Source organism: Primulina tabacum, chromosome 13 (assembly GCF_025594145.1).
Source record: "Primulina tabacum isolate GXHZ01 chromosome 13, ASM2559414v2, whole genome shotgun sequence".
In the NCBI taxonomy this organism is placed as follows: Eukaryota; Viridiplantae; Streptophyta; class Magnoliopsida; order Lamiales; family Gesneriaceae; genus Primulina; species Primulina tabacum.
In genome coordinates, this window is record NC_134562.1 from 33,591,282 (window position 1) to 33,616,682 (window position 25,401).

The following is a 25,401-nucleotide window of genomic DNA, read 5'->3' on the forward strand; positions in this document are numbered from 1 at the left end:
TCTAGATTGTTTTAGACGACTGGCTTGTGAACGGATTCAAACAGTCGTAGACGACTAGCTTGTAAACATGTTTATGTAGGCGTAGACGTCTGGCTCATAAACAGATCCAAGTATTCGTAGACGATGTCTCATAAACGGATTCAGATAGTCATATGTGGGTATCCCTTACATCACGAAGATATGTCATGGGTGTCGAGAGTTGTCCGACGTAGACACCCCGACGCTCAAGTAAATAGACAGTTCATTGATTTCATTTAAAAGTTGTAGAGTACAAATTAAAAAATGAGACATAGCCTATCTTGAATATTGAGGATATTAATCTATTTATAAATTTATTATAGGAGTGCGTCGTGGTTGTGCTCTAATATCTTGGGCTTTAATGCTAAGAATAAAATTGGGCTTAACTTGATAATTGATAAAATTGGGCTTCCAACCCATCGCAGGACCCCTACTCTCGAGCGACTCCAGTGAACTAGCATTGATGGAGAATACACGTCTTGGAAATAATTAGTCATGATATCGATTGAGTAGGCTAATAAATTGATAGTTTGGAAATTGTTAAGACTTTGCTTTAGGTCGATCAATTATTTTGTTGAAGAAATAATATTCTTAATTGGTCTACTTGTTTTTTTTTATTTTTTTTTTTACAGTCGATATGACTTTTTGCTATGACTTGCTAATTTTTTTTTATCGACGCTAGGACTTCTTATTATGATTTTTGTTTATTACTGGTTCATGAGCAATAGCATGATGCTTAATATGTGGTACTTGGAAGTTGATCAGGTTCCCAAGATTTTTTTTTATCAAATGGAAGTCTTAAACCCACCTCTTGGGTGGTGAGGTATCCGTGTGCTTAATTTTATTGTCTCGACCTCTTATAAATTCTTACAGAGTCGACGGATTAACTTTTTCTGCGAGGCTGTTGTGGCCTTTTATTCATTGATAACATTTATCAACTCCATGCGTTTATGATATTTTAGTTAGTTATATTGAATCATGGGAGAAAGACTTCCCGTGAAGATGAGATTCTATATTCTCATTCATCAAAACTCCTGAGTCTGTACAATCAGTATATATATGCTAATCGAGGACTTATATCTAACGAAGTAATTAACCAACTCTAACTAATTAACTCTAAGATAAAACCAGCTAACTAATCTAACTAACCAACAAAAAAAACAACCATACAATTGGTAATACACATGCGTGTGCTAATACGCCCCCTTCAAGATGGACAGAAAATGTTTTTGATGGCCATCTTGGACATGAGCACGGACAAGGAGGAAGAAGGGAGTGGTTTTGTGAACATGTCAGCAAGCTGTAAATGCGAACGTATAGGAAGAAGTTTGATGAGGCCAGCAACGATCTTTTCTCGTACAAAATGACAATCGATTTCAATATGTTTGGTTCGTTCGTGAAATGTCGGGTTATTGGCAATATGGATGGCTGCTTGATTGTCACAAAATATGATTGCTGGAGTAGATATGTGGACTTGCAAGTCTTTCAACAGCTGTAAAATCCAAACCAACTCACTGGTGGTTCCGGCAAGAGCTCTGTACTCTGCTTCAGCAGAGGAGCGAGATGTGATGGTTTGTTTCTTGGCCTTCCAGGAGATAAGGGAATCACCTAGAAAGATGCAAAAGCCCGTGACAGAGCGTCAAGTATCAGGGCATGACGCCCAATCAGCATCTGCGAATGCCTTGATCTGTAATGAGGACTGAGCTGAAAAATAAATTCCTTGTCCCGGTGATGATTTGAGGTATCGAAGGAGATGATGAGCAGCTGTCAGGTGTGAGGAGCGAGGGTGAGCAACGAATTGACTCAACTTATGGACAGCATAAGTAATATCGGGTCGTGAAATGGTGAGATACAATAGACGACCAATAAGACGCCTATAGACAGAAGCATCCTCAAGAGGAACTCCATCATCAGCTGCTAACTTATGTGTTGGATCCATAGGAGTAGTGGTTGGCTTTCCAGCAAGGAAGCCCGTGTCTTCTAAGAGCTGCAACGCATATTGACGCTGACAAAGGGAAATTCCGGCCTTAGACCGAGCAATTTCCAGGCCTAGAAAGTACTTCAAGTGTCCCAAATCTTTTAGCTTGAATTGAGTCTTGAGAAAGACCTTAATGGAATCAATTGTTGTCTGAGACGGGCCTACAATGATTATGTCATCGACATATACCAGTAATGCAATAAAAGATGAGCCGAATCCTTTAGTGAACAATGTGTAATCGGACTTTGATTGGACAAAGCCAAATTCAAGGAGGGAATGAGAAAACTTAGAGTACCATTGTCGGGATGATTGTTTGAGTCCATATAAGGACTTATGAAGCTTACAAACCATAGACTTCGACACTGCTGTTGAATATCCGAGAGGCAAGTCCATGTAGACTTCTTCGAGTAAGTCTCCATTGAGAAAGGCATTATTAACGTCTAGCTAAACTAAACACCAATTGTTGACAGCAGCAAGGGCCAAGAGAATCTTAACCGTAGCAAGTTTTGCAACCAGGGAAAACGTTTCAAAAAAATCAACGCCTTCTTGTTGAGTGTATCCCTTAGCCACTAGCCGAGCCTTATAACGATCAACTGAGCCATCTGAGGTATATTTGATTTTATATACCCAACGACATCCAATGGTATGCTTGCCTGGAGGCAATGGTACAATGGACCACGTGCAATTTTCTTCCAGAGCCGAGAGTTCATCGTTCATAGCCTCTTTCCAATGTGAGTATTTGATAGCCTCATGATAGTATGTTGGTTCAAATTGCGTTGATATGTTAAGAACAAAGGCTCTGTGTTGTGGAGACAGGATGTCATACGATAAGTATTCACTTAATGGATATGTGATTGAAACTTCAGGAGAGGAGTGTGTTGTCAACAAGTTACAGTGATAATCTCGAAGATATGATGGAGGATGAGGAATCCTGGAAGATGATCTTCGAACTAGTACAACATCTTGTGTGGATGGAGATACAGATTGGGTGGCTCGAGTGTCTACCTCCTCAACCGCAATAGGACTAAGAACATGATCATTCAAAGAAGAAATGGTTCCAGGAGCTGGTGTGGGATCACTAACTGGTGTGGGCAGCACAAGATCATGAAAAACATCCACAAATGATTCTGATGTGTTGACCGAATGAAAGGGAAATATACTTTCATGAAATATCACATCTCTTGACACAAATACCTCTGAATTACTGAGATTATACATCTTATAGCCCTTCATACCAGGAGGATATCCCATGAAAACACACATCCTTGCTCGCGGTTGGAACTTATCCCTTGAAGCTGGGAGTGTGGAAGCAAATTCCAAACAACCAAACACTTTAAGTGTTGAATAATCAAAAGAATGCTTGTACAGCAACTCAAATGGCGTTTTGTTCTTGAGCCAAGTAGAAGGAATTCTATTGATAAAAAATGCCGCTGTCAAAACACATTCTCCCCAAAAATGAATAGGCACTCTCGATTGAAAATACAGTGATCTTGCAACATTCAACAAATGCTGATGCTTTCTTTCAACCATAGAATTCTGCTCCGGTCTTTGAACACAAGAGTGTTGATGTATCATTCCTTTAGCATGAACTAAATCTGTGAATGCTAACTCACGGGCATTGTCAGTCCTTATGGCTTTGATTTTGGTATTAAATTGTGTCTCTACCATAGCATAGAACCGTGAAAAGAGTTGTGATGCATCAGATTTGTTTTGAATAAGAAACACCCAAGTAAAACGCGTGCAATCATCCACAAGGGTAAGAAAAAATCTTTGATTATGTACGGTGGGGGTAGCAAAAGGTCCCCATATATCACAATGTATCAACTCAAAGGGAAGTAAAGACATATTACGATTCGAGACAAAAGATAATCGTTTCTGTTTAGCTAGAGGGCATATACAACATGGATTATTGTTATCCATATTAACTTTTTGGCAGTGAAGTTGATCTTGCATACATTCCAGAACCTTGTTAGAAGGATGTCCGAGACGGTCATGCCACACTTGCACAAAAATAGTGTTTGTTGGAAATTCTGATGGAATGACAGCTTCGAGGACGTATAGATTATCCACACGTCTACCCTTGCCAATCGTCCTCCTGAGCTTGGGATCGTGGATCGTAAATTGGTCCTGGGAAAAGCTCACAAGCATCTCAGTATCAGCAAGAAAAGATCCCACAGAGAATAGATTGAATTTGAATTCCGGGACAAATAAAACATCTCGAATGATCAATCTGTCGTTTATCTTGACATCCCCACATGACTTAACATTTACTTGTGTATGATTTGGCAATGTGACCACTGAGTGTTGCACATGTCTCAAGGAAATAAAATCTTTAATATTCGAACAGATATGATGTGATGCTCCTGAGTCCATTATCCAACACAATGAAGACAGTAAGGGATGTGGTGTAGATATGGAAAAACATGTACCTGAAGCATGTGATGATCCAGATTCTTCGTGTGCTTTGGAGATGGTAGAAGACATATGATTAGCGAACATGTTCATGAGTTGACTATATTGATTCTTATCTAGACTTTGAAAAAATTGTCCAGCCTTGTTTCCAACATCATCAATCGCACCATCAGATATATCAGACTTATTTGAAACTTGATTGATTGAGTTGGATTGAGTCGAAAATTGGTTGCGAGATTTGAACTTGAAACCTGGTGGATACCCATGTATCTTGTAACATGTATCCACGGTGTGCCCATTCATGTTGCAAGCAGAACAAAAAGGACGTTCTTTCGGGTAAGTCCTTGGATTGAAACGAGGCCTACCAGAGGATGTACTTGGCTGATTTCTGAGTACAGATCCCATGCCTCCAGATGAAATCTTGGTGACTTCGCCTCTGAGTGCGGGTGAAAACTTGGTGGCCTCACCTTTAACTGTAAATGCCATTCCATCAGCTGATTCAGTGGTCGCACATTGCAAACCAAGTTGACGGTGTCTTTCTTCTTGAATTATCATGGCAAACACTTTATTGATTGAAGGCAAAGGATCAATTAACAAAATCTGACTTCTAACTTGAGAGAATGACTCATTGAGCCCCATCAAGAATGTGAGCACGTAATCCATTTGATGATGTGATTCAAGTTTCTTAACTCCTTCGCAACAGTTTCCACATATACATTGAGGCCTGAAATTATTGAGTTCCTCCCAGATAGTTTTAAGTTTTGTAAAATATGTGCTTACCGTCATTTGTCCTTGTCGGTGATTGATCAGTTCACGTCTCAACTGGAAAATCCTTGGACCATTGCTCTGTTGAAATCGTTCCTTGAGATCTTGCCAAATGTCCAAAGCAGAGTCTGTGAAAATTATGCTTGCTGATATTTCCTTTGAGACCGAATTGAGAATCCACGATGTCACAATTCCATTGTTGCGTTTCCATGAGTTTAATAGTATTGGATCATCTGGTTTCGGAATTGATCAATCAACAAAGCCTAGTTTGTTCTTTACCGATAGGGCTATAATCATAGCTCGGTGCCAAGACGTAAAATTGTCGCCGGTTAGCAGTTGAGAAACAAGAACAAGCCCTGGGCTATCGGAGTGATGTATGTAATAGGGACTCATGGAATCTTCAGATGCATTGGTCACTGGTGCCATTACTGGAGATGAAGATATCGATCAGATTATTACCGTCAATTTCAATAAGTGAGATCCAGCTTATCCTCAATCCGTGAGATCCAATCGAATCAATGAGAAATTGCACACCGATTTCCAGAATGTGCTGGTGATGAAGCTCTGAATCGAAGGATTAATTATTGATTGAGCGGAGCGAGATTTTGCTCTGATACCATATTGAATCATGGGAGAAAGACTTCTCGTGAAGATGAGATTCTATATTCTCATTCATCAAAACTCCTGAGTCTGTACAATCAGTATATATATGCTAATCGAGGACTTATATCTAACGAAGTAATTAACCAACTCTAACTAATTAACTCTAAGATAAAACCAGCTAACTAATCTAACTAACCAACAAAAAAAACAATCATACAATTGGTAATACACATGCGTGTGCTAATAAGTTAAGCATCATAGAGAGGAGTTCACAAAGTAAAAATAACACGACTTCAGAGAAGCAACAATTTTATTGATCTTTATAATATTGGTGATTACATCAAAAGTAAAAATAATAATTTATAACTCTAATCTTTTATATAATTTGAGTAAAATGTTATATTGAACAAATAGTGATATTTAAAACTATTATCGAATACATCATGCATTCATAGGTCGTGATAACAAAAAAATCCAATAAATTATTGTAGATCAAGAACAAAATAATAAAAATATGAAATTATAAAAATTTATAAAAAGACGTAATATAACTCAAATCCGTGAATTAGTATTTTAGATATTTCATAATGTTTAATTTATATATTGTTTTTAATTATATGAAACTGTGAATTTTTTCCTTCGTTGTACTTTTGTTGTACTTTTTCATTTCAAATTGATAATAAATTTAATTTTAAATAAATTACACTCTTAAGATAATATGAAATAATCTTAAATAATTTAAATTTTTTAAAATAATGTTATATATATATATTAGATGTAGAATAGTTGGGACAGGCTTGACTTACATATATACTTGAATATTTGCTCGTTTACCCAAGGAAATGGCGTTCTTTAAATTTAGCTTAGTTAACAAAACGAGGCTTATTCGATAAGGGTATTAGGCCACCAACCTAAGCAGTTAGCCTTCCATTTCTCAACTTCCAACTTAGGCGTCGTTTAGTGCAAAGCATCCCAACATCTTCTCATGTTTGTCTCAAATTTTACCGTAACACACTCGTTATATCTCTTACCTATTTTCTAGATATCAAAACACATATTTTTTCACTACAACTTGAGTCGTCTTGTTATCCGAATTCCGCAACTGCACGTCTCCATTACTTTATTTTAAAGATTTGTGGTCCTAATGGAAGAACCTGAGAAGCCATAGTTAAATTTAAGTTTCTTCAATCAAGAAACATATATATCGAGGACAAGATCGTAATTTGGAATGACGTCCCTTGCGTACATATACAAGCCAAAACGGAGTAGCTTCGACTTCATTTTCGCTTCATTCTCATCTTTGCTTATACACAAATTTAAGCCCTACAAATAAAACACACACAGAGATGATCACTCTTTTTCTCCACGGATTCATGAAGATGTGGGCAATCGTTTTCTCAACATTTGTTTTATTCATGATTCTGATCGAAACTCCGGTGATATCAGCCGGAAGAACGCGTACAGAAGTCGATGAAGTGTTGGTTAACTGGGCTGGTTATGGAGAAGAGAAGCTCTCTACTGTTGTGATCAGTGGCAAACTTCTTTGCCATGAAAGCACAGCTGCAAATGCCAGAACAACTTCTGTCCATCCAAATCCAGTCTCGGGTTAGTTAGTTTATTCTTCAATATCAACTATTTCTGCATGTATAGTGTTATTTTGTATTGATCTTTTCTCCAAAACGCCTCACCCGAGTTGACAAGCAAATCCTACGAAGCTAATACCTCAATACTAAAAACCCTTTCTGTTAAATTAGTTAGTGTAATGCATCGTGTGTCATATATTATTAATAAAGGGAGATGGTGAATAGTTTCGGTGGGTTTTTTTTTTTAATATTCTAAAATTACTCTTACACCAACGTATTATTAATACAGTGTCAAGTTTTTAATGCAAAATGCATGTAGCTCAACTAAATTGGATAGAGTGAGAATGTGAGATTTCCTAATAAGTTAGTCAATAGGTTCAACTTTTAGTTGATTCATTTTATTGAACAACTTCCATTTTATTTGTTTTCTCCTTTTTTAAAATTTATTATTTCAAAATTTAAGTTTAGTCTCTTAGTATTTTTTTCATAATTATGATATGACCCTCATTTAAATATAAACTAAATTAATTATGAAAAAGACTGTACAACACGCAAAGTGTATCAAAGCTCACTAATTATATTAAATCATTTATCCTAAATAAATGCATTTCAATCAATACAGCAAAAAGACTTGCATTTAATCTTACAAATATTTTGAAATTAACTAACGATATTTCCAAAAAAAAAAAAAAAACTAATATTTTAGGAGTAGGGAATAGGGATCGTGGGAAAGGATTGATGATATTGATCGGAAGTATTTCGAATCTTCTGTTTTAATTATTGTTAGATCTTTTAGTTTTTCAAGCAAACGAGATATGAGACGGTCTCACGAATCTTTATCTGTGAGACGGATCAACCCTACCGATATTCACAATAAAAAATAATACTCTTAGCATAAAAAGTAATACATTTTCATGGATGACCCAAATTAGAGATCCGTCTCACAGAATACGACCCATGAGACCGTCTCACACAAGTTTTTGCCATGAAACTATACTGCGTCATATTTCCCGCCAAATTGCGATGATTATTAATCTTTTCCTAACCATTTGGCGTGATTAAAGTTCCAGTATTTCATAATTACTAAGTTGATACTATTTTAAATTAAGTATCAACAAGTTAATCAAAAGAATAACGTGCAAGTATGGTTTCTATATGGAGCGTTAAGCTACCCAACCTTGTGATAAGTGACGACTTTTCAAGTTTTAGTTTCTTTTCCTTTATTTTAAAACAGCTCGGGTTCGAGACCCAATTGACACAAATATAGCTTATAGATCATCTGGTACAATAATCGAAATTTAAAACTAAGTCTCAGTGACTCAAGTGTAACAAATCACTTCCTCAACTTAAATTAAAAAAAGAAAAACTCATGGACAGGCTTCGAATGCATCACCTTATGCTATGTCACCCAAGATCGAGGATATGTAACTCAAGTATGAGATTACACAAAGGAATATAACAACAACAAACCTTGAGTTAATATTTGTTGCAGGTGCTTCAGTGGCTGTTTTCTGTGGTACAAGCGGGAGGAAAACAAAGAAAACAATGACCAAAGGTAGCACAGATAAATATGGAGAATTCAAAATCAATCTTCCATCTCATCTCCATGCAATTCCGAATTTGGAAAAAGTATGCTTTGTTAAAGCCATTCATCTCCCAAAGAGTTCTTCCTGCAGACAAGCTTTTACAGGGAAACACAAAGGAATAAAACTTGTATCCGTAGGTGAAGGTATCCGTACTTATACGACACATAACATACACTTGATATTCAAAACATCGAAAGGGAGGAAATAACGAAAGCAAGATACAAAGTTGGAGCCTATTGAGATATTCACAGCTCGTGCAGACGACACTTTAGTTGTACAGAATTACAAGCTTCAAAGGGTTGTTTTAAGTAGGATGAAAAGCTGTGTACTTGAAATGGAGAGAGAGAGAGAGAGAGAGAGAACTGATGTACAGTGTGGCCGGTTTGGTTGAATATAAGATACACTATGGAACTTCTCAACAAACACAAAAATCCAGTGTGCAAATATACTATAACTACAAGAAAGATTAAATTCATTTTAATTTTGTGAATAAAATACACAAAATAAAAAGGAAAAAAAACCATTGAATCGGCAACAATGACAATATAGCACACAAAGAAACACACGTAGCTTGGAAGATTCTTGCATAAATGGGGTATTAGTACAATTAACTATATCACTTGCCCCATAAGTACAATTAAGAAGTCTCCGAAACTTTCTCACTGGGACAAGAAGTAATATATTTCGCAACATCAGCACAGCAATTAAGCTTATCTGCTTCTGCATCAGGTATTTCAACAGAGAATTCTTCCTCAACAGCCATAACAAGTTCAACTCTATCCAGACTGTCGAGGCTCAAATCCTTTTGAAAATCTGCCGTTTCTGTGACCTGTGAAGTGTGATATGAAGAGTATGTTACTCATTTTCCTATCATTAGAAACATGCACTCACACACTTTAGATTCAGCATGTCACAAAGGGTGCTTCTGGTTGGATTATTAATCCTTAGAGGAAAATAATAGCAGCACAAGAAAGAATGTGTTGCTTATTACCTTAGCTTCATCAATTTTGTCAAATTTCTTTACCAACCCAATAACACGATTGATCAGCTGATCTTGGTCAGTGCTTGCGGCAGTGCTGTGGTTACGGAGCAGTTGCACATGCCTACACATGCCATACAGATCTTCTCTATTCGAACGCCCATTTGAATAGACCCCAATTCTCACACGATTCAAGATAGCATTACGCAAATTTAGCATTCTGTCAAAAAAATTGGTGAAACTAAATACTCAAATCTGTGTGAAAGAACGGCACATTAAATTCATGAATAGCCTAGGCACAAAAGGATAAAAAAATACAGTAAAGCTCATATAATAATGCTAGTATAACATTAATGAGCACATGGCTTTCTTCTTCCTAATGATCTCCTAGAATAAACCAGGATGGATCAACCCACGCAAATTTTGCATTTTTTACCTGTAAAAAGATCAGTGAAGCTAACAAAATTTATGCTAAACAACGGCAAATAAGGTTTGTGGATGGCTTAAGCAAAAAAAGAAAAAAAAACAAAGAAAGCTCCGAGGAAAATGGCTAACATGGCATAAAATGGTAAGAAATGGATTATAATCCAGGATCGATCGAAATTTTTAAAATTTCTTCCAATGAACCTTTTTTATGTTAAAAAAAGAAACATTTATGCAAGAAAATGTTAAGATTGGAACTTGGACTTAACTCAACCTCAAAAGCTAGCTCAAGGGAGCAGGATTGTCCAAGACCATTTATACAACTCCCAGTTATTTTATCCAACAGATATGAGACAACTAACACACCCCCTCACGTCCAGGAATGAACATCTGGAGCGTGAAGTTTACAAATGACCCAATTATGGGCAGAACGGGTGACCCAACTATGGGCAGTCCAACAACATAACGGTAGAACCTGAGCTCTGATACCATGTTAAGATTTGAACTTGGAACTAACTCAAAAGCCAAAATCTAGCTCAAGGGAAGAGGATTGTCCAAGACCATATATACAACTTCCGGTTATTTTATCCAACCGATGTGGGACAACTAACAGAAAATATCCATTCCACACACACAAATTTCAATACCAGGAAAACTATGTCCCAGCCTTTCACTTGACAAGAAATCCAGAGCATCGCATTCATGTAGCATAAAATCATTCCTATGTTCATCAGTATATGCTTCCATGAAGATCAATCGAGGAGTTCAACTAAAGCATACTACTCGTGCAAGGCTGCCAGAAAATTCTCGCACAGAAAACCATATCCGCGGTATAATCCCAATACATCCTTACGGTAATTCTTAACATAAAATCCACCCTTTCATGCGATATGAAGCTACAAAACACCACAAATATGTTCGTTCCACACTCAAAATTGGAGGAACTAACAAGGTCGCAGCCTTGTACTAATTCATAAGCAAGTATACTACACCAATACACACATAAAGAAGAAGAGAATGCGCGCGCGTAAATTTCGAGAATGCACACACGATCACGCCGATAAATAAAGCTATGGATATTGAATTGAACTGGTAAAACAACGAATCAAACAGAGTAAGTTGTAAAGGAAAAAAAATGCAGTAAGAAATGCGATAAGCAAGGAGTCATCACCTGTTTGTTATATTGTCTCAAGGTGAATACAAATGAGGCGAACGATTTCGGAGGGGAGGGTAGAATATAAGGGCCTGCTCCTTATAAAAATGGATAACGAGCACTTGCCACGGCCCAGATAAACCCATCACAAGCCGTTTTTTTCCCTAAAAAAACTCGTCAGAATAGGCGAACCTCATATTTTTTTCCTCCGAGGTCCAAATACGGGGAAATCATGAGAAACGATCCTTTTCAATTTAAGTTTTTGGAAAATAATCATCTAGCATTCAGATCAAGGGATTTTAAGTTAGTGGTCTCAAATTCATGATTTCAAATCTATTTGATTGTTTTGATTAATTTATGTTGAATGGATTTTAAATCCACCCTTACATATTTTATGTTGATTCGTTAATCTAAACATGATTTATTAACATAAAATCATGATTAATTAGTAAAAAATAGAAAAATGAGTTAAAATTTGAATCTGCTTGTTCCGGGATGCTCTATAGAAATCTATCGCTATTCCTTTCCTCGACAAGGTCTTACTTTTACTAGGCTTTTTAGCCAGTTTGACCAATCTTCTAATAGTAAACCAAGACATATAAAGCTTCACCACTCGTAACTTTACTTATTTTATTTTTAATAATAAAAGATAATAGAATGTTCTCTCTAGCGGGCTCTCTATTTGAAAAGGGTATAGACCGAATCCGCACATTTGATTTTAACAATAATATTTTTAGATGGTACCTAAAATTTTGGTATGGTACTTAATCTTTTTTGTTTGTCACTATAAAATTTCGACACGACGTCTCTCTAAATAGAACATACAAAAAAAATCAAATATTCAAACTAAACAACATACAACATCAATAAACACAATTAACATAAAATATGTTGGTCAGACACAATTACAACATATATATATATATATACACACACACACATATTTATATTATACTATACTATCTGATAGATACAACTGAGCCACTCAAAGAGATCTGGTACTTAATGATGCTTCTTCTCGAGCACCTGAAATACTACTTGTCAGGTTCACACACAAAAATACGACAGCCTCCTCTAAGAGGTCAGAACCCCAATGTGAGACGTAGAGAAATCACGAAATATAACATATAAAATGCAATGATGCTATACATGAATGTAATACATGAACACATACAAGATATCATGGGTTAAATGATCAACAATCAACAATCGTATATAATATGCTCGAGCTAATCTATGCTCTAGTGGACCTTGTTTGGGGATATGATTGTACTCTCGATGCGTGCAACTATCTAAGTCGGACCGAATCGAGGGTGTCCAAAAATATTAAAGACATAACACACTATCATATAACAGGACCTCAATCGAAATATAAATGGATATCAATGACATATATACTCAATATGATATGTTCAATAAAATCGACTGTGTTTAATTAAAATAGGAACTTGAGTGAACAAAATATATATTTTATTTTATTAGCTCGAAAATAAGTATAAATTTATGTTTATTCTTGCATATCATCGGGCATTTTAATTTTATCAAAATTATCATTACACCAACATTATCTTTAAATCTCTCCCTCTATCCAAATGTGCAAAATATTACAATGATAACCAATCACTTTGATATTAACGGGAAATTTAGGGTCCGATTTCAGCAAGTGTCACTAGTTCAAACGCGATTTTCAAAATTACCCTGGGCCTTAAAATCACAAATAAGACCGTTAGAAGGGGCCAGGAGGGTATCCTGGCGTAGTCCCTCCGACGCTCAAGTAAGAGACTGAGGATATATGGGGGAGCAGCTAAGAATGCTGCTGAAAACAATATATTGAATGCATAATCATACGCTCAAACCTGGTATTTATAGGAGAATACCTGGCCTTGTCATGAGCCATTCACCTGTGGGCCTTAGAGATGGACCGAGAGTTTGGGCCGCATTTGATGGATTCATCCCTATGTTATCACACTTTTTTTTATTATGCTAAATACAAAAGGTTTTTATAGTGTAATTGCGTCATAACTCATGTAGTGTTTGGTGTATGTGTTGATAGTTGATTGAACCATGTATTATACCTATCTAATCAACCAAACCAATCAGTGTCAAAATGAACAATACATTGTCCGAGACAGCAAAGCAACGCAACGCAGTTTCATCCTAGTACTCAAGATCCATATTACAGGAACTTGTGATAGAACTCATAATCGAATAATGTACTATTCTTACTGATGTGCATGTATCCATATGAATCTCAAATAGAACGCTACATATATTTGTTCACAAATATAATGCATTTGCTTTTCTTGTCTTATCAGTAACTCATCATAGTTCTAGAATATTGTAAGTAGCTGCTGGAAAAAAAAAAGTTTTTAGATTTGAGATATGCTGAACCACAATTATTCAAAACCGAGTCGAGCTTTTGTACAAGAAGTTTTAGTATCTCCTTCATCTTTCACGTCAAATGTGTGCCGGCCGCAGACACACAACTTTAGTTGCATCTTCGTAAAAAACTTATAATCTAAAGCCATTTTTTTTTATCTAAAAACTGGGCACCCTTTAACTACGATCCCTGGTGCAGTGGGACATGTAGCCAAAGGGCAATGGTCTGGACTCGATCCCCACCATTTCACAATCTTTCCCTCGTTCTGCAGGGCAAAGAACAACAGAACACCCATGAAAGCTGTTCCAGCATCCAATGCAGCAGATAACACGTAATTATACTTCTGCCACCATTCTTTCCTGTACTTGAACACAAAGTAGTTGAATATGGTTCCGGTCAGAATCCAGCTAGCTATATTCGTGGGAGTTGCTGGTGGCATTCCAGCGAACCCATAAGATATAACAGGTATGTTGATCAAGGGAATCCATTTCTTTTCGGGGAAAATTCTGCTCAGTATCCAAATAGGAAGTGGCAACAGAGCTCCTATGAGGAACAACCAGACCAAGTTTCGGTACATTCCTCCTGCTCCAAATAGTCTTTCCGGTCCTATGAGACCCCAGATGACGGATGCATCAAATGTGACTCGAAATTTGGGACACGTCCAGGGGCTCTCAGGATGTAAAGCCTCAACATCGCAGATGTTCTCGATGCTTTCCATCATCCACCACGCGACTCCAAGGTTCACTACACCAGAAACTAGTGTTCCCACCAGCTGGAAAAAGAGGAAACTTTGTTATGAAAGAAATAAGTTATGTCACATTCGAGAAATGAAGTGAGTTCTGGTGTGTAAACCTGAGCTGTATACATGCATCGAGGTGGGATTTTCATGTAGTGCCCGAGTTTGAGATCGGCTAGGAAAGACAGAGCGTGTATTGTGCTGATCCTCCCGTAAATCTTGAAAAGAAGGTTCGCTATTGGTTTTCCTGGGAGTATGAAGCCAATTATGAACTGCGCGATTATGTCATACCCAGGTTGCTGCATGGTTTTTCACTAAAAGTATGAATTCGACTTCCTCCAAAAACAAGGTTACGATTTATAGGGAAAAACGAGTCGTTTATTACCTGGTTGGTGGTGGCTTGAATGACTCCAATCGGAAGAGTTACGACCCAAGCTAAACAGAATGCAAGTATCAACCCCCACCATGGAATCTGCACGTCATCTTTCCACACAAAGGACATCATCAGGGACAACGCCATGCTTCCGACTAATACAACCAGGTACCACCATTGAGGAACTTGCTTGTATCTTTTCATCAATCTCGAATGTATATCTAGTTTAATGTTCTTTACAGCAGATTTACTCTGCCTCCATATATCACTACACAATATACATCAAGAATGGCTTTTGAATGAGTTTCAAATGATATAAAGTGCTTTGGGATTTTCAGAAAGCACTTGAGAAAAACAAAAATAAAAAAACCAGACAATATGATTTTTACGTTTTTGCTGACCTTCTTTCTCAAAAAGATAAAGAATATATTTTTTCACTTGCCATATTTAAACATAAAACTACTTCTACGTTTTTAAGTTAGTTCCTTTCGTATCTGAACTTGATAGTAAATTTCTGAAGTAGCTAACCTGCCATGAAACAAGGCCACATGAGTGAGAGTTGCTGTAAACCTTGCGAACCCTGATCCAATGGAGAGGGCGAAAAGCGGGCTAAGGTAGAGTTTGCTATAGTTATCATAAGCAGCAACATTAAGCTCATACTGTGGGGTTAAAATCTTGGTAGTATCATATTTCTGTCCACTAGAAGTAAACAGCTGGTTTGAAAAGATGGGAAATTTCCGAGCATCAAAAGTATTGAACTTCCAGTAGCATACAGGGACGATGATGTATATAAACATGACAAATCCGACCATAACATTCAGAATCGAATAAAAGGGTGTCACCAAAGGGCTGCCATGGTAAGCAGAAATGCCAGCCCAGTCAAGAGTGAAGGCACCGACACCAAGACCATGGTATCCCGAACCGATTTGCTGGGCTGTGATACTATGAGGCCACACCCAACATACCCAAGAGAAAAAGGTTAAAATTTGAAACAGGTATCCAGGAAATAAGTAATAGGCAAAACTGGCGGCCATGAATATGAGGAAAAATTTCATTCTTGTCATGTCTGTTGACTTGGGTTCCTTTTCGTGAAGTGCCCTGCAAAAGGTTACGTGACAACACAATTTTTCAGCACAACTAGCTAGTATTTGATTCTTTGTTGATTGCTACGTAAAAGTGAACTAGTTGATGAGTAATCTTCACTATAAGCATTATTTTTGGAATGTAACAGTTGGAGAATTTGGAACTGATTTTCCAGTCATTAATCATACTTTTCAAAGGGAATATCGTCCACTGAACTTGGTTCAACATATATAAAGATGATACTCAGCGTCGTCTTACAGTTTGATGAGGTCTTGATCAGGCCTCTAATTAAAATTTATATCTAGTTTTTTCTAAAAACAAAAATTTCATATGCATGATCCACAAAAATTTTATTATTTTATCAAGAAAAGTTGCATATAAAGTCTGAATCATTTTATGGGAATGCATTGGGGATCGAACCAAATAACAGCATCAAATCATGCATCGATCACAATGAAACACTTATCCAAAAAGATCTAAAGACAAAAGCAAACCTAAAGAGAGAAACTTGAGCAAGATTAGATGGCCACCACATCTCAACTGGATCCACCAAGTATTTCCTCAACATTCCAGCCCATCCATATCCCACCATCTGCGATCAACGAATTAGAGGCTAAACTGCAAAGCTTTACTAGGACTTCAGATCTTGGATTCAAGTCACAATGAGAAAAAAAGTCCAAAGCTTTATCAATTAATCACAATGACAGAGATTTAGACCCATTTTCTTATAGCAGGTATTCGATTTTTCTCCAAAATTTTACATAATGAGAAGAAAGAGACGCCAAGAACAAGATTGGAGCCATAAGTAGTAAAGAAAAACATTTAAAGAATCTCTCGAGCAAAATATTTCAACACACTTGCGTACGTACCTGAGTTGTCAAGACAATTAAAAGAGCGCATAGAAAATTCAAGTTCTGCTTATAGTAAGTCTTCATCACAGTTATGGCACCAATCGAGTACGCATCGCCGCCGCCATACGACACCCCGCAATTGGCCATTACCGTTATAATCACGTGCTCCTTTATGTTAAATGGGCCCGGGTTAAGACTGAAGCTCCACCTCCCGAACACCGTGAAATTCCTCTTCGGCAGCGTCGCCGCCATGAACTTGCCGAGGGGCAGCGCCATTATTTGCATGAGAATAGCGGAGATAGTCAAGGGTTGCGTCCTGTATATGAAGAATGTGTTGAAGAAAATCAAGATCGTGCACAAGGCTATCCCAAGGACCCATGCACGAAATGTCATAACGGGGAGAGTCGGGTCGTCGGTTTCCGGCACCACCAGCGCCACCTCCTCCACGGAGCATCTATCTTCGGCCGCCTCCTCACCGTTGGCGGCGGATTTGGTGGTGGCGGAGTTGGATACCATTAAGCTACTGTTTGTGAGAGCTTAAACTTGGAAGTAATGATATATTGCTCTACGATAATACATTTGTTGTTGCTTCGTGTGGGTGACTTACGTATATATACATAGTATGGAAGAAGAAGAAGAAGAATAACTATTAGCTAGCAAGTGCCATTATTGATGGCTAGCGGCTTGTTTGGCCACTTTTTTTGTTTTGTAGTTTATTTCCCTAAAATAAAAATAAAAATAAAAATAAAAATTCTATAACAATTGGGGAAATTTTATCAATTTTTTTTCCTTTCTATCAAAACATATTAAATCAACTACAATCATTCAAAATGAATATAATTAACAAATTCTTTTTTTAAAAAATTGGTTTATTCGATTTGTATAATTTTGATAACAAAAATGAAAATTGATTCAACTTTATATAATTAACTTATAATTGTACTAATACTCCACTTTATCTTCATTTCTTTAATCTCCACTTTATTAATTTGCCTTTTATTTAGTTTAAAATAAGGTTATATATATCTTTTTATTAGGATATAAAAAACAAAGTGTTAAGTTTTATTGAGTAAATTATTAATTATAATTTTTTTAATCAACATTTTACTTATGAGATGATGAAATTATATTTCCCACACTTGTTTTATGCTATAATTATATCATTAGCTAGCACCTTGATTGATATGGGACCTTTTATTTTTGAGTAGGTCTTTTGTGAGACGGTCTCACGAATCTTTATCTGTGAGACGGGTCAATCCTACCGATATTCACAATAAAAAGCAATACTCGTAGCATAAAAAGTAATAGTTTTTCATGGATGACCCAAATAAGATATTTGTTTCACAAAATACGACCCGTGAGACAGTCTCACACGAGTTTTTACCTTTATTTTCATATAGACTATATTCACTATGCCATTTGTTGGGAGATTAGGGTGAAATCTTTTCTTTTAGCTTGTAGTCAATTTCGAAATATATATAATTAGTGTGAAATAATTGTGGAAAATACGATGAAAAATAAAATAATAATATTTGAGTTTGCTTTTAATAACAAACCAAACATAACCTATTTGTTTGGTCCCCTAAACCTACCTTTAGTTTAATCCGTACTAATCACCAACAGAACTCAAGAGGGAAGGATTAATTCGGACAAATATTATGTTTTTTTTTATCTTATACTCTATTATTATATTTTAAGGTTGTGTTTGAATTGATGAATTTGAGACGATGAATTTCAAATTTTTTATATTGCTTGGATGGTAAAATTCAAGTTGATTTCAAATCTATAAGTTGTAAAAACTTTGTTCAACATAATGGTAAGAAATGTGTGTATCATATATAAATATTGTTTCGGATAATGCAATACATTGTGACAACATGCAGTGGAATAATATAATACATAAATAAATAAATTTAATTAAAAGTAACACATAGATAATTATACATAAGTGAACATATTAGTGTGATGTTTCAGGGTAAAATAATCACTAAAAAGATATCGAGTTTATAAAACAAATACTAGTGAATAAAAAAAAATTATTTTTCTTAACAAGTAAAGAATTAAATTGCATCCTAAAATATCAATAACAAAAATAAACCGAACACGATAATGCAAATATGTGTGACCGAAATTCGAAATAACAAAACATTTTTTCAATCAACACTTTGTACGAGTGTTGTCTTCAAATGTATCCAAAACATCACGAAAACAGTGAAACAACAATGATTCGTCTTTTCGAGTTCTTTAAAAAATTCTCCCGAGCTTTATCTTTGTTATCTCTTACTTATATCACTCGTCTTGCTTTTCTTTTAGAGCATCAATTATTCTTCAATTGTACAACGGAGGAGTCCTGTGAATTCAACTTCAGCTCAAGTTAGCAACACCACGATTATCTTATCTGTGACTCGAAGTGAAATTGGAAAGTTATTTACCTATCGATTTCTATTAAACAAGTGTTGGGATTCAAATCTTGTGAATAAAGAAACCAACACTTGGCAAGTTTTTAAATACTAGATCCGACTGAGAGATTTATAGACAATAAAAATGATATATATTTTAATAATTTGTATATTGAATATTTCTTTTAACAATAATATAAGTTCTGGTTATCATTTTCCTTTGCAGCAATTAGCCAATTAAGTCATGATTACATGGGAAGAAAAGTGGAATACGTTGGACTAAGTAATAGGGGAGATGACCAAAATGCAAAAAGTTTGTGTTTTTTGGCCTTCTGCTTTTGGGCGTGTGTGCGCCACAATTGGTCCGGACCTGACACACTTTTGGACCGCAGTCGCACGTACCAACCCACGTAGGACCCGACACGTATATCGGGTTTCAATCAGGGTACTGACGGACCCTTGACACCGTCACCGGGGGACCATGGCTTTCACTCACTTATTACAACATAGACGGGACCGTTAGTTCTGACGACGAGTACGTGCCGCAAGTGTGTTTCATTTAAACAGCAGAGTTTGTTCTTAGTGCCCTTTTTTAGAAGAAAAAATGGGCTGACCGTTCGTACATTGGCTATCAAAAGAATCTTGGTCTATGCTCTTGATTATACGACTTTTTGAAATTGAGACGAAGATTTTGAATAAATTTATTGATGATGTTCGGGTAGATTAAGTGAGTCTGGGTGGACAATCTATCGGAACAGAGAAGTCTATTTTCCTTGTAAAGAAATTGACATGATGAGATGAATATGACCTGGTATGATCTCTTGGGTGGTCTAACCTGGTCTGCCCGAGTGCTCTGGTCTGATCTGCCCAGGTGCTCTGGCCTGGTCTGTCCGAGTCAGACAATCTGCACACCCTCAACAAGATAATGTCAGTGGGGCATCGGAAGGGTTTTCGACGTAGTCACTCCGACGCTCAAGTCAGTACAAAGTTCACCAAATAGAGAGATAATTTATTGAATGTTAGTCTATAATGTTTCATCTACAACATAGAAAAATTTACATCATGAGTTGATAATCCAAATTCCAAATACTAAAATTCACCAAGAAAGAAACACTTCAATAACATGTGGGTGAGAAAGAAGAGGAGCCAGAGGTGCACCAGTAGATCAAAGTCTGATAAGAATCTGTCCGGAATCTGACTAGTCGACAACAGAATAGACCCCCCACCAATTGTGCTAAACATTGTGTACCCAACTTTTCAGTTGGTGGGTACCAATCAGAAAAAAGCTGCTGATTATCCTACACTTGAGAGAATTGTCAACGCTACTTCACTACATATGATATACAACTACTTTAATTTCATATCAAAATACCACTAAGCTAGCTTTTGTTGACAGAAATCCAAACCACTTCGAGTTTTGGCGAGTTCAGGCAACAGTGCTCAAGTTGACCCGAATCAATAGAAATAGAAAATATAAAAAAAGGGGATTTAAAGAGTGATCCTATGCATTCGATTCAGTCATCAACTTATCTAATGATGGTGCTGTTGGTACTCTGAATAACGTGCAGCAACGAATAACAATAAGTCGAGGGCAAGGATGTATCATCTGTCCGTAAGACGACTTGCTCATATGCTAGTGCTTTACGTTGGCGGCAAACGTCTCTAAGACTCAACGACTTAATCCAAAAAGCGCAGCACAACAGATTCTGGATAGCAGCGAACAACAGTATGTTTGAACTTTCAAGTTATAGACATGGGACGCAAGCTAAGGACATACTGTTTGGTCTAAGAGACACTATTTCGAAAATAAAAAATTATTTTCTTAATGAATTTTGTCTAAAAAAATTAATATGATCAAGAAACGCGTCTTCCCCTTTCCAAAAACTTTTGGTGCTCCTTGGGACCCAAACCCTTAGCTCAAACTTTGAGCTAATAAAGAAGAATTTATTTGACACATTTCCCAATGTGGGACAAGACTTCTCATGGCACACCTCTTATCTAACATGTGCACGCTGACCGAGCTGATTGTACTTCTACCTTCTGGAAGTTGGATGCAGCTTCCTACAATTTTGATTTAATCGACTCGAATTTCCCGAGTTTTGGTTCTATCCATTCGATACATGTGTTCAGTCTATGCTCTATATATCAGTTTGTGAATTAATTGAACATGTTCGCCACATAATAAAGTGAGTGAGTTTTACAACAAAAATATATAGTTGGCAGGCAGCAAATAGACCCACCTGGCTGCCTTCACCACTAAGAGTAGACTTGCATGAAAGTCGTGATCGAATATGTCAGGATGGCAGCGACAAACGCATGGAGCAAAGACAGCACAGTGAGTGGCGGCTACTTGCTCCATCCCCACATTTTTTCTGAGCTATGTTTTATGTATGAAAATTTCTAAAGTGGAACTGTGGGGGGTACACGTCATAATTGGATGTTTGAAAACGATCGATGCAACAATAATTGTACGCATCATCTTTGATTTTGAACTTAGATTACGTACGTTTCTGGTGAGAACCCAAGAAATTCCAAGATTACAAATCTAAGGATGTAGTTTCGATCTTAATATAATATTAGAGTCAGATTCATATCATTGCCAATGCTCATCGCTATGGATTTATAACAAGTTAAATCTTTATGTATGATATTAAGAATATTCAAACACGTGATAGTTTTTTTAAAAAAATTTGTTTCTAAAATGGTGAAAAAGTTTGTTACAAATTGGATCTCTAGCACTAGAACTTGTTACAAATTTGAAACATTGATGTCAGATTAATTATAAGTCATCGACAATAAATTTAAATCTTAGGTTTGAAAATTTATTACCTTTAGTTTCAAATCTTTCAATTTAATGATGAAACGGGGAACAACTGATATAAAGCTAGCATATAGTGTGTTAGAATATTTTTGTAATGTAAGTATCAATTGGTCGCTGTGAAATTTAATTAGAGACCCCTTGGAAATAATACGTGAATACCGGTGATAAAAAAATTTCATCGAATGATTTCGAGTTCGGAACTCAATTATAACAATGGTAAAAAAATGCAATCAAATGTGTTACATGGAGAGCCTAGAATAGATAGTTTATAGGATAAACATATATTTTCATTGTTGAATTTATAGCCATCCGGATTCAAAATTTGGGCTTAAAGAGTCCACCCCATTAATTTCTGTTGGAAATCCTACAATTTTCCATTCGTGTTGGTGGATTTCATTTGGTTACGTACTATAATTGGGCCCAAGAGGCTAACGTAAATTAATATACGACCCCAATTTATATATTCTTCCATCTTCACATTGATTAAACAAATTAGATTAAAATATTAATTATTATTTTTTCCCAGAAATCACAGTATCTATCGCATTTCAAAGTAAAATAATTATTTTAAATTTAATTTTTATCAATCTAAAAAATAATTCTATCATTGATGGTGTGACCAAATATGTTATCCGAAATTAGTGGATCCAAGTAATCAATCAATCAAGTGGACGGTCAATCTTTCGGTGCTTCTACCGAAGCATAAACTCATGCAAGACATTGTATGCCCACTTACTCATTTGTGGAATTAAACGTGGCTGGAATGGTCGAGCACTAAGGATCTTGAACTATCGGACTTGTGTAGAATTCGATGCTCAAAAGCTGCAGTATCTACTTGGCCTTTGACAACGGCTCTTTGCTCGATTCTTGGACAGAACTTCAGCTACTGGAGTGCTTCGAAATTGATCAGAAAAGGGGCACGAAATCTGCTGCTCTTCTCGCTCAAAAATACTAATGTTTGAGTGATATGTTGGTGTGATTTTTCTTCTCAATTATTGGGGTATTTATCGGGGACTAAGACCAGCTGAATAGTCATGATTTTAAGGCTGTTACAGCTCATTTTAATGTCATTATCAGTCATGAATGAGCTATTACAAAATTGATATGAAATGTTGCAACAATTGGTCTAATGATGTATTTAAATTGGCCTTTCAAATTTCAAGAAATATGTGTCAAGTTGTTTAAATTTTGAGAATAGGTCTATTGTGAGACGATCTCACGAATTTTTATCTGTGAGACGGGTCAACCCTACCAATATTTACAATAAAAGTAATACTCTTAGCAATAAAAAGTAATATTTTTTTACGGATGACCCAAATAAGAGATCTGTCTCACAAAATATGATATGTGAGACCGTCTCACAGTAAGTTTTTAGTCCAATGTCCCCGAGGAGACCAAAACAACCTAACCCAAATCATCGGTATTTCAAAGCCGTTAAATACAGGAAGATATCTGGGACTTCCATCATTGATAGGAAAGAGTAAGAAGACTGTGTTTAATTTTTTGAAAGATAGAGTTTGGAGGAAAGTCCAGCGATGGCGGCGAAAGCCGCAGGTCGGGACATTATGGTGAAAGCAATTGGCCAAGCTATCCCAGCCTACTGTATGAATATTTTCTTAATCCCTGCGTCGAGTTTAGATGAATTGCAGAGGACTGCTAAATTCTTTTTGGTGTGGTGCGAAACAAGCTGGATCACGAGGTATCAATTGGCTTGCATGGGATAAGATGTGCATGAGAAAAGAGTTTGGTGGTGTAGGGTTTCGAGACCTACATGGTTTTAATATGGCTATGCTTGAGAAGCAGGGGTGGAGATTTTTATCTAATCTAGATACTATGGTTAGTAGAGTTTTCAAAGCTAAATATTATCTAAGAGGGAATTTTTTAAATGCAAATTTGGGACATAATCCAAGTTTTGTGTGGCGTAGTATTTGGAGCTCACGAGCAATTTTACTGAGAGGGGTTAGGTGGAAAATTGGGAATGGACATCATATAAATGTGTGGTCAGAAGCTTGGCTACGAGACTCTAACAATATGCACATCGAAACACCAATGAATAGTGATTTAAAAGATTTAACAGGAAATGATCTTCTGATTCCAGGCACAAAGACATGGGATCATGAGCTCATTGAGGAGTTGTTTAGTAGTAGAGATGTTACAGAGATAAATAATATTCCTCTAACTTTCAATAAAAGTCCTGATATGCGTGTTTGGCAGTTTAACAAAGATGGGAAGTATTATGTGCGATCTGCATACAGGATCTTGATGGAGAGATTGATACAGCATGATAACCTCAAAGTCCCAGGAAGTTGGAGCAGATTATGGCAGCTGAAGATTCCTCCAAAGGTGAAGATGTTTTTATGGCAAGCGTGCAGAGAGTGTCTCTCGACTCGAAGTAAACTAAACTCACGAGGTATTTCTGTTCCTCTGTCATGTGTTATATGTGATCAGGACATAGAACATACTTGGCATATTTTTATAGCCTGTAAATATGTCCGGGAATGTTGGGCACATGCTGGTATTCTAAACTTGATGGATACATTCTCTAATACTTCAGAAAGTTTCTCGGATCTTGTGTTCAAAGTACTCTCTGTGTCAAATGAAACCATAGTTGGTAAGATTGCTATGATATTGTGGAGTGTATGGAAACAGAGGAATAATAAATTGTGGAATGATTCTATCATGCCTGCTACTCATGCTACTACATCTGGTTATGCATTTCTGTGTGAGTGGAGTGAAGCTAAAGCACGATCCCAATTTAATGCTCAAAACCAGCATCCTCAAACTGGTGTCCTCAATGAGAACGACGAAGTTCACTGGAAATTACCACCATCAACGTTTGTAAAGTGCAATGTTGATGTAGCCTTCTTTAAGGAGCAGAGAGTAATAGGCTTTGGCATGGTTATTCGCGATGAAAAAGGGTAGTTTGTGGCCGCTAGAACTTCCTTCACAGAAGGTTTGCCGAGTATCCGAGAAGGGGAAGCTCTGGGGCTTTTAGAAGCTATTAACTGGGTTACAGAAATGAGCTTACATAGAGTCATTTTCGAAACTGATTGTAAAGGTGTCGCTGATGCAGTTAAAATGTATGCAGATGACTTTTCAGAGTTTGGAGATATAATTGGAAGATATAGAAAGCTGATAAGCCAGGAGAGTCAATTTTCTATTTCTTTGGTTCGAAGACATGCAAATGAGTTAGCTCATCTGCTAGCTAGAAAATGTTGTTTACATTTAAATCCATCTGTTTGGCATGAGCCACCATCA

General features: G+C 36.6%; 3 protein-coding genes across 3 annotated transcripts; 1 reads left to right on the plus strand and 2 right to left on the minus strand.

The window, feature by feature from the left end:
* The first annotated feature begins 7,018 nt into the window (after positions 1-7,018).
* LOC142523246 (uncharacterized) lies at positions 7,019-9,717 on the plus strand. The gene is made up of 2 exons (XM_075626973.1): positions 7,019-7,381; positions 8,852-9,717. The coding sequence occupies exons 1-2, from the start codon at positions 7,123-7,125 to the stop codon at positions 9,151-9,153; spliced, it is 561 nt and encodes a 186-aa protein (XP_075483088.1). The 5' UTR covers positions 7,019-7,122; the 3' UTR covers positions 9,154-9,717.
* On the minus strand, positions 9,450-11,670 carry LOC142523245 (acyl carrier protein 3, mitochondrial). Its single transcript, XM_075626972.1, has 3 exons — positions 11,519-11,670; positions 9,937-10,144; positions 9,450-9,774 (listed from the first exon to the last, which is right to left on the minus strand). The coding sequence occupies exons 2-3, from the start codon at positions 10,141-10,143 to the stop codon at positions 9,583-9,585; spliced, it is 399 nt and encodes a 132-aa protein (XP_075483087.1). The 5' UTR covers position 10,144; positions 11,519-11,670; the 3' UTR covers positions 9,450-9,582.
* A 1,930-nt stretch (positions 11,671-13,600) lies between these two features.
* Positions 13,601-17,524, minus strand: LOC142522404 (oligopeptide transporter 3). The gene is made up of 6 exons (XM_075625777.1): positions 16,942-17,524; positions 16,567-16,664; positions 15,518-16,087; positions 15,002-15,257; positions 14,733-14,915; positions 13,601-14,652 (listed from the first exon to the last, which is right to left on the minus strand). Exons 1-6 carry the CDS (start codon positions 17,437-17,439, stop codon positions 14,035-14,037), a joined length of 2,223 nt encoding a protein of 740 aa, XP_075481892.1. The 5' UTR covers positions 17,440-17,524; the 3' UTR covers positions 13,601-14,034.
* Positions 17,525-25,401: the final 7,877 nt, after the last annotated feature.

Coding starts and splice junctions, on each gene's coding strand:
- LOC142523246 (XM_075626973.1), top strand. CDS start 7,123: ATGATCACTCTTTTTCTCCACGGATTCATGAAGATGTGGGCAATCGTT. Junction 7,382..8,851: donor CCATCCAAATCCAGTCTCGG/GTTAGTTAGTTT, acceptor TATTTGTTGCAG/GTGCTTCAGTGGCTGTTTTC.
- LOC142523245 (XM_075626972.1), bottom strand. CDS start 10,143: ATGCTAAATTTGCGTAATGCTATCTTGAATCGTGTGAGAATTGGGGTC. Junction 9,775..9,936: donor ACAAAATTGATGAAGCTAAG/GTAATAAGCAAC, acceptor CACACTTCACAG/GTCACAGAAACGGCAGATTT.
- LOC142522404 (XM_075625777.1), bottom strand. CDS start 17,439: ATGGTATCCAACTCCGCCACCACCAAATCCGCCGCCAACGGTGAGGAG. Junction 16,665..16,941: donor TAATTGTCTTGACAACTCAG/GTACGTACGCAA, acceptor CGTTGATCGCAG/ATGGTGGGATATGGATGGGC. Junction 15,258..15,517: donor GTGGCCTTGTTTCATGGCAG/GTTAGCTACTTC, acceptor TATATTGTGTAG/TGATATATGGAGGCAGAGTA.